Consider the following 12,961-nt stretch of genomic DNA (forward strand, 5'->3'; position numbering starts at 1 on the left):
TTTTCTAAAATGTGGTTCCAGCGGGTGTTATGCAGCTGTGGAGACTTCAGTTCTGGCAGCAGCTTTCTCACTCCCAAACTATGCTGCGATGATTGATTCTGGAAGGAGATGGCCTAGTAGCTTTCTGATTCTGGCTTACATGAAAGTTTCCAAAGTGAGCCAGATCTCGAAACCCACACACAATCTTATCCTGTAGGCTGCTGAATGACGGTGTAGGATGAAATCACAGACTTGCCGTATCTCTTATGTGAACATTAGAGCATTGATCAGGGGCAAGTGGGGCACCAAGAATGGAACTGAGACATTTAAGCAGATGTGGATAACTACACATATCCCAGACCATTCACTCTAGAATATGTCTCTATAGTATATAATTTCATGATGCCTATACTTTACAGTCATAGCTCTTTTTTTCTGATAATTATATAGTATTATATAATTAAGTTATACATATAGTCCTTCACTATTCTTTAAGTTCCAAGAGGACAGAGATTGATTACTTATTGTTATATTTGGAACACCTAATATAATGCCCACATAAAACAGGAGATAAATGTGAATGTATAAATGAAAAAATTTTTGTGATCATCAAGCACCTAATCAGTTCTTCATAATATTTAGTTTAATTTGGCAGAGCTATAACACAAACATTAGTAATGAACCATGCTGAGTGAGACACAATGGATAAATTACAGACTATGCCTTCTTCTCTTCAATTATTCACTTTACTTTTGAAAAAGTTTTTATAGCTGAATTCCCTCTTTCATCTGCACAATGAATACTTCGCTACTGTAATCTTAAAAACTCAGCTTCAGCTTGTTTTAAGTGTCATTAAATTTTGATTCATTCACTCGCAAGAACACTGGAAACTCAGGATGGGAAAGCAATGATCAAAAGTTTTCCACTTTTTGGCAGCTCTGGGTAGGACGTTACTTAAAATGGTCAACTCAAGATAACTCCCCTCAAGTAGAGAATTGGTTACACTTCACAAACAAAAGGTTTCCATTTATTTTAGAACACATGGTGCTTTTTCCTTCCTACCTGTTTTCCACCTACCTGTTGTTCTTTTTTGGCTAATTCGAAAATGAGTGCATACTTTTGTACAGTTGTTAGCATAACTGACACCATCTTGGGCCCAAACAGTTCCTCCTGTCCTTCCACTGACCCTCCCCAGGACTGTACTATATGGTAAATCATTTCTCCGTCACCAAGGGCTTTGTAGTTAATAGATATTTTTAACAATCATTAGGTCCAGGTGGCCTCTATGCTCTGTTAGCTCCAAACAATGATGAAGACCTTCACTGACGAATTCCCAGCGCCCCTGAGACTAGCTACCCATTCATAAATCTTGACTTAGGAATGCACTCCCTGTTTCCAAGCACATACCCATATACCCTAGATTAACCATAAAATTGTCCCAGCGGCCCCTCGGTGGTATGGAGTGCAGCTGTGAATGCTTCCAAATTGTTGTCCATCCGATCCTACCCCGTAAGTTACCCTACAATGAACTGATCCATTGATTGTATGGAGCTGCCTGCCTTGTTTTTCAGTCTCAAGATACCTTCTCAGTTTGGTGGGCACTTTTCATTCCCTCCATCCCCCAACAACTTTCTTGATAGTGCATAATTAGAATGGCTTGGGCAAAAAGGCTTGGAACATGACGGAGAAGATGAAGGCCTCAATGTTGCTCCTACTACATTAGGAGAACTGCTTTTCCTCCCACTATCACCACTACTAATAATAACTGACACATAATAGGCGGGGGAGGCATATGTACCAGGAACTCTGGTCACTACAACTCTCTGAGGTAAGTTCTTTCATTATTCTCCTTTTACAAATGAAGAAACTGAGGCTCAGGGAAGTCACAGATATGCCTGAGATCACAGAGCTGGAATCTGAACCTAGACATCTCTCTCTAGACTCACATTCTTAACCATCATGCTATATTCATGAAAATGAAAGCTCTGTGACCAGTTAGCTGCTGTTTTATTCATTTCTTCAACTATTAAGTTATTTCTAGCTTCATAATCACTTTAAGAAAAAAGAAAGCATAATCTTGTTGAATGCACTGAAGGATCGTGAATTGTGCTATTTCATGCTAGATTATAGGCTTCCTAAAAGTCTGAATTTTCCAGAATCATTCATTCAGTTATTCAACAAAACATGTAAACCAGGTTCCTGTTAAGCAATCACTAAATAGTAGCTATTATTATTATGACTCAAGAACTAACAGTCTGATGGAGAAGATAGACACACAAAAAATTGAAATATATCGTTTAAGTGCAACAACACAAGGATGCTTATAAGTTTGCGTAAGTGATCCCTAACAACACAATGACAGAGAATGTAAGTACACATTTAACTACCTTTTTTAGTCACTTGTAATAGTTAATTTTATGTCTCAACTTGACTGGCCACAGGGTGCCCAAATGAAACATGATTTCTGGGTGTGTCTGTGAGGGTGTTCCTGGATAAGACGAGCACTGGAATCTGTGGACTCAGTAAAGGAGACTGTACTCCCCAATGTGCGAGGGCATCATCCAATCCACTGAGGGCCCGACAGAACAAAAGGTGGAAGGAGGAGGAACGTACCCCTTGTTGCTTCCTCCAAGCCCGCTGGAATGGGGGTATCTCCTATCTTCTCAGGCGCTGGGCCTGGGATTTCAACAATCAACTCCCCTGCTCTCAGGCCTTTAGACTCAACTCAATGACATCGCTGGTCTTCCTGGGTCTCCAGTCTGCAGACAGCAGACTGTGGAGCTCTCAGCCTGCACAAGCATGTGAGCCAACTCCTCAGAATCTCTCTCTCTCATTTACGCACATATAAAATCTCCTTCTGGTTCTTTTTCTCTGGAGAATCCTGACTAGTAAAGTCACCTATTTTTCTAAAGTCAAAGAGGATCATTCCTGAGCTTTATCAGTACCTTACTTAAGACAAATGACAGCCCTTCTTTTATTCAACTATTTCTTATTATGAAATAAGTCCATTTACACAACAAAAGGGACACACTGGGGTCCCTTTTACACAAGCGTGGAAATGAAACTTGATAGGAAATAATACGTTTATAAAATGTATAGTCTCCTTGAAGCCCACAAATCACATGTTCATGGAAAATAATACACTTGGGTATGGTAAATATAAGGGTCATTTAAAAATTATTGAGTTTCATATTTTTGGTGGATGTCTCATGAAAAAGGTTTATATATTTAGCCTGTGGCAAAGTCTCTGGTAACCTTGGAAGAAAATAGACATGTGGCTACACAATTTGCTCAACTGTATAATCTTTACACAAAAAAGGTCACACTGCAATCAAAGGCATTCTGCCTGCCTGAGGTCTGAAGTATCAGATCTCAAGAGCTAAAATAGAAATTACAGAAACAACTCCTAATTGTCAACTCTTAAGAAAGGCCCTTATTCAGAAAGTTAGTTATTAAATTAAGTCTGAAAGAAGGGCAGTCACTGAACTTGGTCTTCCATAAAATGTCAAATTCTTCCAATTAGCTTCACTGTTTTATGAAGGCATTTTGTTACATTACTCCTTGATGTTTATTCAATACAGATGTTAAGAGGGAAGGAGATTTTCCTCAAGGATCCATTCTTTAAGGAAATTATTTTCAGGAATAAAGTTAATGTAGGTATTTGATGAGTTTATTGGTAGCCACAAGGAGAGATGCTCAGTCAGGTATTTTAAGTTCTCCTTATCAGTCCCCATCACTAGCCTGCCTATTGGGGCACTCTTTTATGCAGAGCAGTTTGGGTCTGGGTCTTTGAACAAAGCCACGCTGACAGCCATAAAATTACACTTTACAGAAGGCTAATGTCTTTCTTCCCCATATTTAACATGCACAGAAAATGTGTTTTCAAAGAAAAAACCCCACACAATTAGTTTACAAGGCTGTTAGAATATATCTTTCTCTAAGAAGGAATTGGATCCAAATATGAATGAGAAAGAAACCTACTAATACAAAGAGAGGTGAATATTCCAACTCAGCATGTGGAACCAAATCTTAAAGAGAATAAAGAAGTGAATAAGGCATAGCAGGACTAGATTAGTATATTTTCTTCAATAACTATATTAACATATTTTATTATTTTTCCTTCTTTCTAACATTATACAAATGGATTCCTTTAAATCTCAATAGGGAAGAGGCACAGACTATAAAAAAAACTTGAATAATGAGCATAAGGTTTTTCAAAACCATGTAAAGAAGGCACATAATAATGTCAAGATTCCAATAAAATACATATATGCTTATAAGTAAAACTTCAGAGAAAATGTATGACTACAATTGGGACTAATACACTCAGATGTGGTTAGCATCTAATTAGTATATAAGAAGCTCAAGAACAGTGCCACCATACTTTGGAGCTAAGACTACCATTGGAAGTAATCCACTAGTAAAATCAAAGCAAAATTGTAAGATTTGCTTGTCAAATGAAAGTAGGAAGAATCAAACAGAATCTATTAAATCTTGCAACGTGGAAAAGATATAGCCCAATTCATGTTATAGACGTCTATAAAAATGAATGCATCAACTGACAGTGTATGGGAAGTCCAAAGGACCCAAATTGTTCCAGAGTATTTCTAGCACTTTTTAAGGAAGAAGATGCCTTACTGGATGCCTTGTTGCTACAGTTCGGTGACACTAGTTATCTAGATCATAGGGTCAACTCTTCTTTATTATTATCTGTTCAAAATTTTCCATTTATAATTTGACTATCCATAGAGATTTTTCCCCAAAGTGAAGGAATGTGATGATCATCTTGACATAAGGAAGTGGCTCTATACTCTAACACTGCCTTAGGCAATACAGATTTGGGTCAGGTATCTGGCTCTGCCCCTTACTGCTGTTACCCGCAGCATTCACACACATGCCTGATCAGGAGGGTTCACGTGAGGTTTCTGGCTCTGAAAGGTTAAGGTCAAGATGAGGTATAAATTCTGTCCTAGGAAACCCTGCCTAAGTGGCCAGCTTTTCCCTCTCTCTCTGTTTGGATACAGAAGACCTTTCAGGATCACAACAGGGTCTCAGTTTGCTTTGAGATACATTATGTGTGATTAAAGAAACTGCTATAAAGCAGAAGCTGTAGGGATTGAAACTGAATCAGCACTGACTCCATGACAAAACTGAGAAGTTTATTTTAAAAAACTAAACTCTAAAACGTATTTATTTACTGTTCGTCTAGCAAGAGAAGGCAGAAAAGGCAATTAATCAATCAAATATTCAGTTACTTGTAATACATAAACATTTATTTCAATCTGATATCTTAACTAACAACTTTCTAATAATCATAACCAGGTCAGCTGGGGTCCTTTTATTTTTATCTCAGTAACTTGTAAGGATCATTAAAAGGTATATGGCAAAATGCTTGTTTGAGGCCCTATTTCTGCTACACCCAATTTTAAGCCAAGAGAAAATAAGATTAAAAATGGGATAAAAACTCAAGTTAAGCAAGGGAAAAAAAGGATTCTGAATTTCCTATCAACTTTGTTATACTTTTATGGCTAGAAAACTTTTCTGAACATAGGCATAAATATTTAGTATCCTTAAGCACATTATTTAATTCTTTCAAGAACTGATTTCTAAAAATAAAAATTGAGAAGCATTTGACAGCTTTTCAATTTATTTTAGGTTTTAAATTGAGATAAACCATCAGACACATGACTAAGACAGCAATTTTGGTAATTTCTGGATGATGCAGACACCTGTGTATTTGGGGCTGCAAAGGAATTTTTATTAGGATGATAGAAAACAGAATTGAAATCAGTTGCTGAATTCCAACCAATTCAAATGAATTATTTGACCTACAAGCTATGTTATCCTAAATTTCTCAATGCAGCTGCCAGAAATCTATTTTCCAAACAGAACAACAGATGGTTTTGAACAATACTGCAATATAGCAATTCTCAGTTTTTCCAAAGTGTTTTTCTCTGGCTAAAATTATTAACATAATTGAGAAAATAATTTTCAAAATTTTCTGAAAGACTATGCTATTTTCAAAGTAAAAAGCAAAGTTTAATATCCTAATGGATTTTTTAAAGCATTATCTTTAGAAATGACTCTATTTGCTAGTTTTTCTTTATCTAAAACAACAAAGTGTACCCTTGCCCTCATTTTAGAGCTAACTTAATAATCCCACAAAGCCTGCGAGCACTTCAAAATGTATCTCTCCATGTGATCATTTCCAGCTCACAGTATGCAGTTAGTTCAAAACTTTATCACTCTACGAGGATTAGACAAATGGGCAATTAAGCCTGATGTGAGAGATACTTTAAACCTCTAAACCTTTGTAAAAAATTGAAAAACGTCTCATTCCTTCAAACATCACTGTGAACAAAAGAAATACAGTCAATTCGAATGAGGCTAGCCCCTAGAGAAGCTTAATCTTTCAGATGAAATCATCTCAAGTTCCTTCAACTGTTCTTGGCAGATGACTCAGCTTCCTACTTGGTGATTTAATCAAGAACATCTATTAAGTTCTAATTCTCTTTCCTTCTTTCCTAGCTCACTCTCTCCAGTGCTGTGCAATGACGTGTGGGCTTTGGGTCTGGACTGCCTGGATTTAGTCCAGGCACCATCACTCACGATCTGGGAGATCCTGAGTAGGACAATCTAAACTCTCTCAACCTCAAATTCCATTTTCAAAATGCTAATACTGACCTATAGGATGGCTGTGGATTTAATACACTTAAGTTAACACACACAAAGAACTTCAAACATGCCAGGTAAGTGCTCAATTAAGTGTAGCTATTATTATTTACTATTACTATTATTATTATTATCCCTTTTCTCTCAGCTTGGCCAAAGAAATGTCTCTTTAATACCTAGGCCACTTCAAGGTCCAGACCTCTTTCAATTTCTTGAAAGAAATTGGCTAAATTTCTTAGTCTCACACTCACCCTGGACCTTACGCCTTTGTCCAAGAACATGCTGGCTTTCCTGCTTGTTAGCAAACCCTGCTCACAAACACAAAACAAAACAAGTAAAAAACTTCACATGATGCAGCAACACCTGTCTTAGCTATTTCACTCTCTCTTTCATACAAACCATATTTTTAAAAGTAGTCTGTATTCATTTCCTCAATTTTCTCACCATTTACTCATACCCTTTGCAGTTTCACTCCTGAAGTTGCCTTCTAAACAATCACCTAATCACTGAATCCAGCAGCCTTCTCAGGCCTATTTCTCAACCTTCCTATAACAACTGATGGGATCTCCTTTCTTGTAAAAACTGTTCTACCAGCCTTCTGTGCCACTGCCTAGCCTAAACCTTCCTCCCAGTTTAACTCCCACTTCTCTGCTTTAGCTGGTTTCTTTTCCTACACCTTCCATCTAAACCTATACCCACAAGAGTTCTGCCCACAGCCATGCACATCTTTCTGCACTGTCCCCAACTTGCTCCATTCCCAGTCTTTCACTACCATGGGACTCCCCCAGATCCCATGATTTAACTTCCAAATCACCGCCTGTAGTTCTGCCCACCAGCCCCTTCCCACTCTAGACCTGCCCTTCCTGGTTGTTGAACATGTCTATTTGGTTGTTCACTTACCTCAAACTTACCATGTTCTAAATCAAATCTATCTATTTTCCTTCTTAATATTTCCACTTTTGTTAATGAATGGGATGATTATTCTCTGAATTACCAAGGTCAGAACATCTGAAACATCTTTAGCCTTGTCTCTCCCTAACAGCCCATCACAGACAAGACAGTGATTATATGCATGCATTCTGGAGAAAGACAGTGTGAGTTTGTATCCTGACTCTCCACTTCCTGTCACTGTGACCATGAGCAAGTCCCTTGCTTCATAGCACAGCTGTCCCGTTTACGTGAGAAAATGTACGTAAGGGCACGGAGGGTGAACATTTGGTAAGCCATGATCATGACGACAAAGAAAAAGAATCTCAATGATCTCAATGACCCTTCTCATTCCTTACGTGACTCTCATCACATCTCATATAGACTTTATGTTGTCTCAAGTAAATTTAAACTCAGAGGGTCAGTCTTGGTTGTCAATGTGTAAGTGGCTCGAATTTTCATGAATCTCATCCAAGGCAATCTCAATCAAGACCTAGAACACGTGACATTCCACTTACATATCAATGTGGTTTTCTCTCATAGTATCCTAAATTAAGAATGTAGTGAGAATTCAGGAACTGACCTCATTTGAACCCAATTTCAAATAACATTCTGTAAGCCATATGGTCAGAAATTAAAATCACTCTCAATTCTTAATAACACAGAGTACATTATCAGTTACAAGCTATAAAATCTTTGTTGTTATTACTCTAACCAACCAACCACCTTGCAGTCGCCTGTCCACACTTCCCCATGAACTGAAAACTAAATTTAATTTTGGCTTAAGAAAGATGTAAAGAGTATAACAATTATTGGAAAAATATCAGAATCATATAATGTATTACAAAATCAATATGATGCTATCCTTTGCTCTGTGTTATCAGTGAGTTTCTAGCCCTGCAAGAAAGTAGATTTGATTAGATATTTTTATAAATGTCCATATAAGTATTTACCACATTTAATTAAATGTCTAGGGGACCATTACCAGTAGAAGCAGTTGTCCTGAGAGAAGCATATTTATGTATTAATTAGATGCCTCTAGTTAGTCATTTCTACAAAGAAAGAGGAGGATTACCGCTAAGGATTGGAGCTCTCTTGTTTCTTCCTCTGCAGCTGAAGCATGATATGACAGAACCTACAGGGCAAGGAAAGAAGGAATGCAGGTTATACAAGAGAGGACTACCAAACATAGACCACAGTTTCAAGCCTGAGATTCTGCTAAAACTTCCTGCAGAGACAGCTAGACTCCTCAGAACATCGTATCTTGTTTGCTGCTTTCTTCAACAGAGAGAAAATCCCAGACTTTGATTCAAATGCTTATTACGGAAACAGAAAGTTATACTCCCTATGTTCAAAGAAAACTGTCACTTTTTTTCTGACATTGTTGATATAACAAACACATTATTTGTAAGCCACACTATTAGGTCAAACTTGGCAGAAAATTTTGGGTCACTTTCTTTTAAAAATAACTGACTTTAGTTATTTTTACTTGTGTACAGAATCAAGATAAAAGACCTTTGCATAAACTGACATATTAACGTTGATATTTGGAAAGAAAGTAGTCTAGAAGTGGCTCTCAGATGGAACGTGTAACCACTGCAGAATTCATAAGGAAAAACTGCACAGCGGAGATATAATGTCACACAGATTCAAGGATCCTTTTACACTCATAGGATTCAAGAACTGAGAAGAGTAGGGCTGGTCTATAAATCTATCCATTAACAGCTGAGGACACCTAGGCTCAGGGATCCTCATGACTTGGCTGTGAGCTCACACTCAGTGAGAAGACAAGAGGGTCTAGAACCCAGCTTTCAACTCCCAATCTAGTACACTTCCCATCGCCCTAGTGAGTTAAGTTGTAAGAAGATGGTAAGGCAGGTTTACTATCTTCTTATAACTTAAAATGAGAATCATTCATTCCTATTTTCAAAAGTGATAACTTCTAAGTAATGGAATAATATTTTAGACATTCTTTTAAACCAAGGTAGTGATTGCATTTTAAATTGTCTATCATATTTTATTTTATTTTATTTTTTATTTTATTTTATTTTTTGTGGTACGTGGGCCTCTCACTGTTGTGGCCTCTCCCGTTGCGGAGCGCAGGCTCAGCGGCCATGGCTCATGGGCCCAGCCGCTCTGCGGCATGTGGGATCTTCCCGGACTGGGGCACGAACCCGTGTCTCCTGCATCGGCAGGCGGACTCTCAACCACTGCGCCACCAGGGAAGCCCAAATTGTCTATCATATTTTAAAAACACATTTTTAAAACTTCATTTTTGACAGAGTCAACACAGATTTACTAAAATCCCTCAAAGTTTTAGAATCAGTGATAAAAAGGTATCCCATTTTCAGACTTTAAACGGTGAGCCAAGTAATTCAGCAGCCCAAACTAGTTTTCCTTGAACTAGTTTTTAAATTTTTAAGCAATTCAAAATCTAGAGCCAAATGGTATATACATCTACTATCTTGTGATTCAGAATGTTATAATACTATGATACACCTGATTTGTCTTAGTGTTTGAACCATTAATCACTAGGAAACCTCAGGAACCTTGGAGTTGCTGTCTCCTGCTCCTGTGAAATTGACAGGTCACAGCTAAGCTGCTGCTGACACCACAGAGGTGGTTTGCTGAGAAAGGCTAAGACTATGACCATGAATTAGTCTAATATAAATCAGTGAAATGCAACATGGATAAGTGAATAAAGGAATAACATGACATTCTAAGTTAAAAAAATTAATTTCATCACACACTGAAGATAAAAATAGCACCTTACTCATAGGGTTGTATGTATTAATTTTGTTAACACAAGTGAGAACACAGAGCAAGCATTTGATAAAGGTTAGCTATTATTGTTGTTATTTTACTTTCATTATAATGATGTTTTCCAGGTCAAAATAATTCCGTCATAAGAAAACATGAGGGGTTTATGTCCCTAGCTTTTATCCGATACCTCAGAAGAAAAAAAATTTTTCAAGGTTAAACCTGTGATTGTACATATACCTTCCTATAATGAATTGAAATTGAAAAATGTATATATTAAGTGAAAGCCTAATTACTCATATTTAACTGAAGTAAAACTATAGTGTAAAAATAGAAATAAATCTCAATCAGGAAAATATTCAGAGATTTTGAACAAAATGATATGATATGTGGAATTTGCTTCAAAATAATCAATGGACTAATATGGAAGAAGAGTGCAGAGAAGTGAGCAAAGGTATGGATGGAATAATAGTAGCCATAGGTCAATAATTACTGAAGACAGCTAATGAACACATGGGGGTTCATTAAGCTATTCTCTCTACTTTAGCATTATGTTTGAAATTTTCCAAATAGGAAGTTTTTTTAAAAAGAGATAACTTCTAATTGATAGCTGGCTTAGATTCAATTCTTCAGTGCAAAGCCATGGAAACAGTAAAAAAAAATTCGCTTAAAAATTGTATATACACATGCAAACACACGTACATATATGTACATGTGTGCATATATGTAATTTGAAATATATGTATATTTATTTGTATATATACACACACATACATATGTGTGTGTGTATTTGAAACAGATTTCTACTGGTTTCTAAGCCAAGGTCTCTTATGTAACACTATAGCAAAACTATTAGTGTCATATATTCACATTAGAAAGTAAGGCATATCATCTTGGTTATTGGTAAATCGTGACATATATCTTTCTAGCTCTTTAGGTTAGGTATCTGTTTATTAGGGGTTGGAGGAAAAGTTAATGATCCATATCCCAAACATTGATTTCCACTGATCTCTACTAGCTAAGAGTAGGCAAACATTGAAGTATATTTCACACCAGTGTATGAAGGACTAAGTAATGCCCTTTATGAAGTCTATTTCCCTAAACTGGTCTATGATGTAAGAACTTTCCATGTTACACGAAGTGAATATCTTCAGGCAGTTAGTGAAATACATCTGGAAAGGGTTGGCCCACTTGAGTAGGCTTGTCCTGCTTGGGAGGGAGTCTGCCTGAGGTCAGTGCCCTAAGCCAGTGGTTCACATTCACAATCACCTGGGGGTGCTCTGTAATAATGCAGATTCCCAGCCTCTACCCAAGACTTACTGAATCAGAATTTTCAGTATTGGGATCCACAAATCTGTAATTTGAAAGACTTTCACTTTTCCTCATTTCTGATTCTGAGTGCTTAGGATTTCTGTTTCTGTTTTTTTAAAACGTGTGAATACAACTGCTCACAAGGAGAGATGGGGAGGCTCAGGCAATGGGGAAGGGATAGATGGGGTGCAGTGGCAGTAGACATCTGTGTGAATGGATTATTAAGGTCAAGGACTGCTTTTGGCTGAAAAAGCAGAGGACTGAAGGGACCAACGGCTGGAGCTTTGGTTTGGTCATAAGACCCTTGACAAGTTTCTAAAATATTCTGGGTCTCAGTTTCCTTAGCTGTTTAAATGAGGAGAGAAGGATCTGATCATCTAAAGCACATGATTGTCGTAAGGCTACAGTGATATAACAGACACCAAGAGCTGTTACAGGGAGAGGTGTAAGTTGAGAGTTTGGCCATAGAGACTGAGAAGTCCTGTTAAGTGTCAGCCCACCTCTAATGTGACCATCTGCTTGGCCATAGCTCTCTCCACTGCTTCGTACATCTGTGTGTTCTGGATCCCCAAGCCACAGAAGATGACAAAAGCTTCCAGAAACTGTTCATCATTTCGGTTGAAAGGCTTAATTTTGCCAGTGGCCTCCTCCATCTTATTAACAAGTTGGCAAACCCCTGTAACAATCCAAGAAATCAAGCAAATGTTACTATTCATCATCACAGTTCTCACTGACTTTAAGACCCCCCCGCCAAGACTATCTTACACTTTTCTCTTGGGAATGCTTGGTATCTCCAAATAAGCAAACGAATCCTCACAAATATAACCTAGAAAAGTCATCTGAATCAATTTACATGAGAACTTGTTTCACATAGTCCTAAATGTATGTTGTCTGTGTTCAAAAAATCCTAGAGTACTATTTTCTTCCAGACTCGGTTGCGAATTTCAGATCAGCTGAGTCCCCAAAGACAATTTGTCCTTTGGAGACTAATTGGATTTTTGTACACTTGCCAAGAGAGCAATTTTGATGCACATCAGAATTTTGGGTCACACAGACTGCCTTTCCTTACTGAGAAACCAGAAGTTAAAAAAACACAATTACATACAAAATAGAATGTATGAAACAGACAATTTACATAGACAGTCTCAAGTTTCAAATATGCACCTCTGCATCCAGGAGAATCATATTTCCAATCATTTTTGATACTACAAATAAATGCACATAGAAATAAATGACTATTTAGTTAGAAATAAAAGCAGAACTAATTTTTGGAGACAATTGTAACCTAACCTCCCAAATCCTGGCCTTTCTT

General features: G+C 37.4%; 1 protein-coding gene across 4 annotated transcripts in view; it reads right to left on the reverse strand.

Annotated features, from left to right (window-relative positions):
* PDE5A (phosphodiesterase 5A) overlaps positions 1 to 12,961 on the reverse strand; it is a 140,812-nt gene that overhangs the window by 41,365 nt on the left and 86,486 nt on the right. For all 4 annotated transcript variants that reach the window (XM_060105484.1, XM_060105455.1, XM_060105475.1 and 1 more), the window contains exons 10-11: positions 12,150 to 12,325; positions 8,654 to 8,713 (exon numbers count right to left, since the gene is read on the reverse strand). In XM_060105484.1, coding sequence (XP_059961467.1) covers positions 8,654 to 8,713; positions 12,150 to 12,325 — 236 coding nt within the window. The remainder of the gene's footprint in view (positions 1 to 8,653; positions 8,714 to 12,149; positions 12,326 to 12,961) is intronic.

The sequence above is a fragment of the Mesoplodon densirostris genome, chromosome 1 (genome assembly GCF_025265405.1).
Source record: "Mesoplodon densirostris isolate mMesDen1 chromosome 1, mMesDen1 primary haplotype, whole genome shotgun sequence".
In the NCBI taxonomy this organism is placed as follows: Eukaryota; Metazoa; Chordata; class Mammalia; order Artiodactyla; family Ziphiidae; genus Mesoplodon; species Mesoplodon densirostris.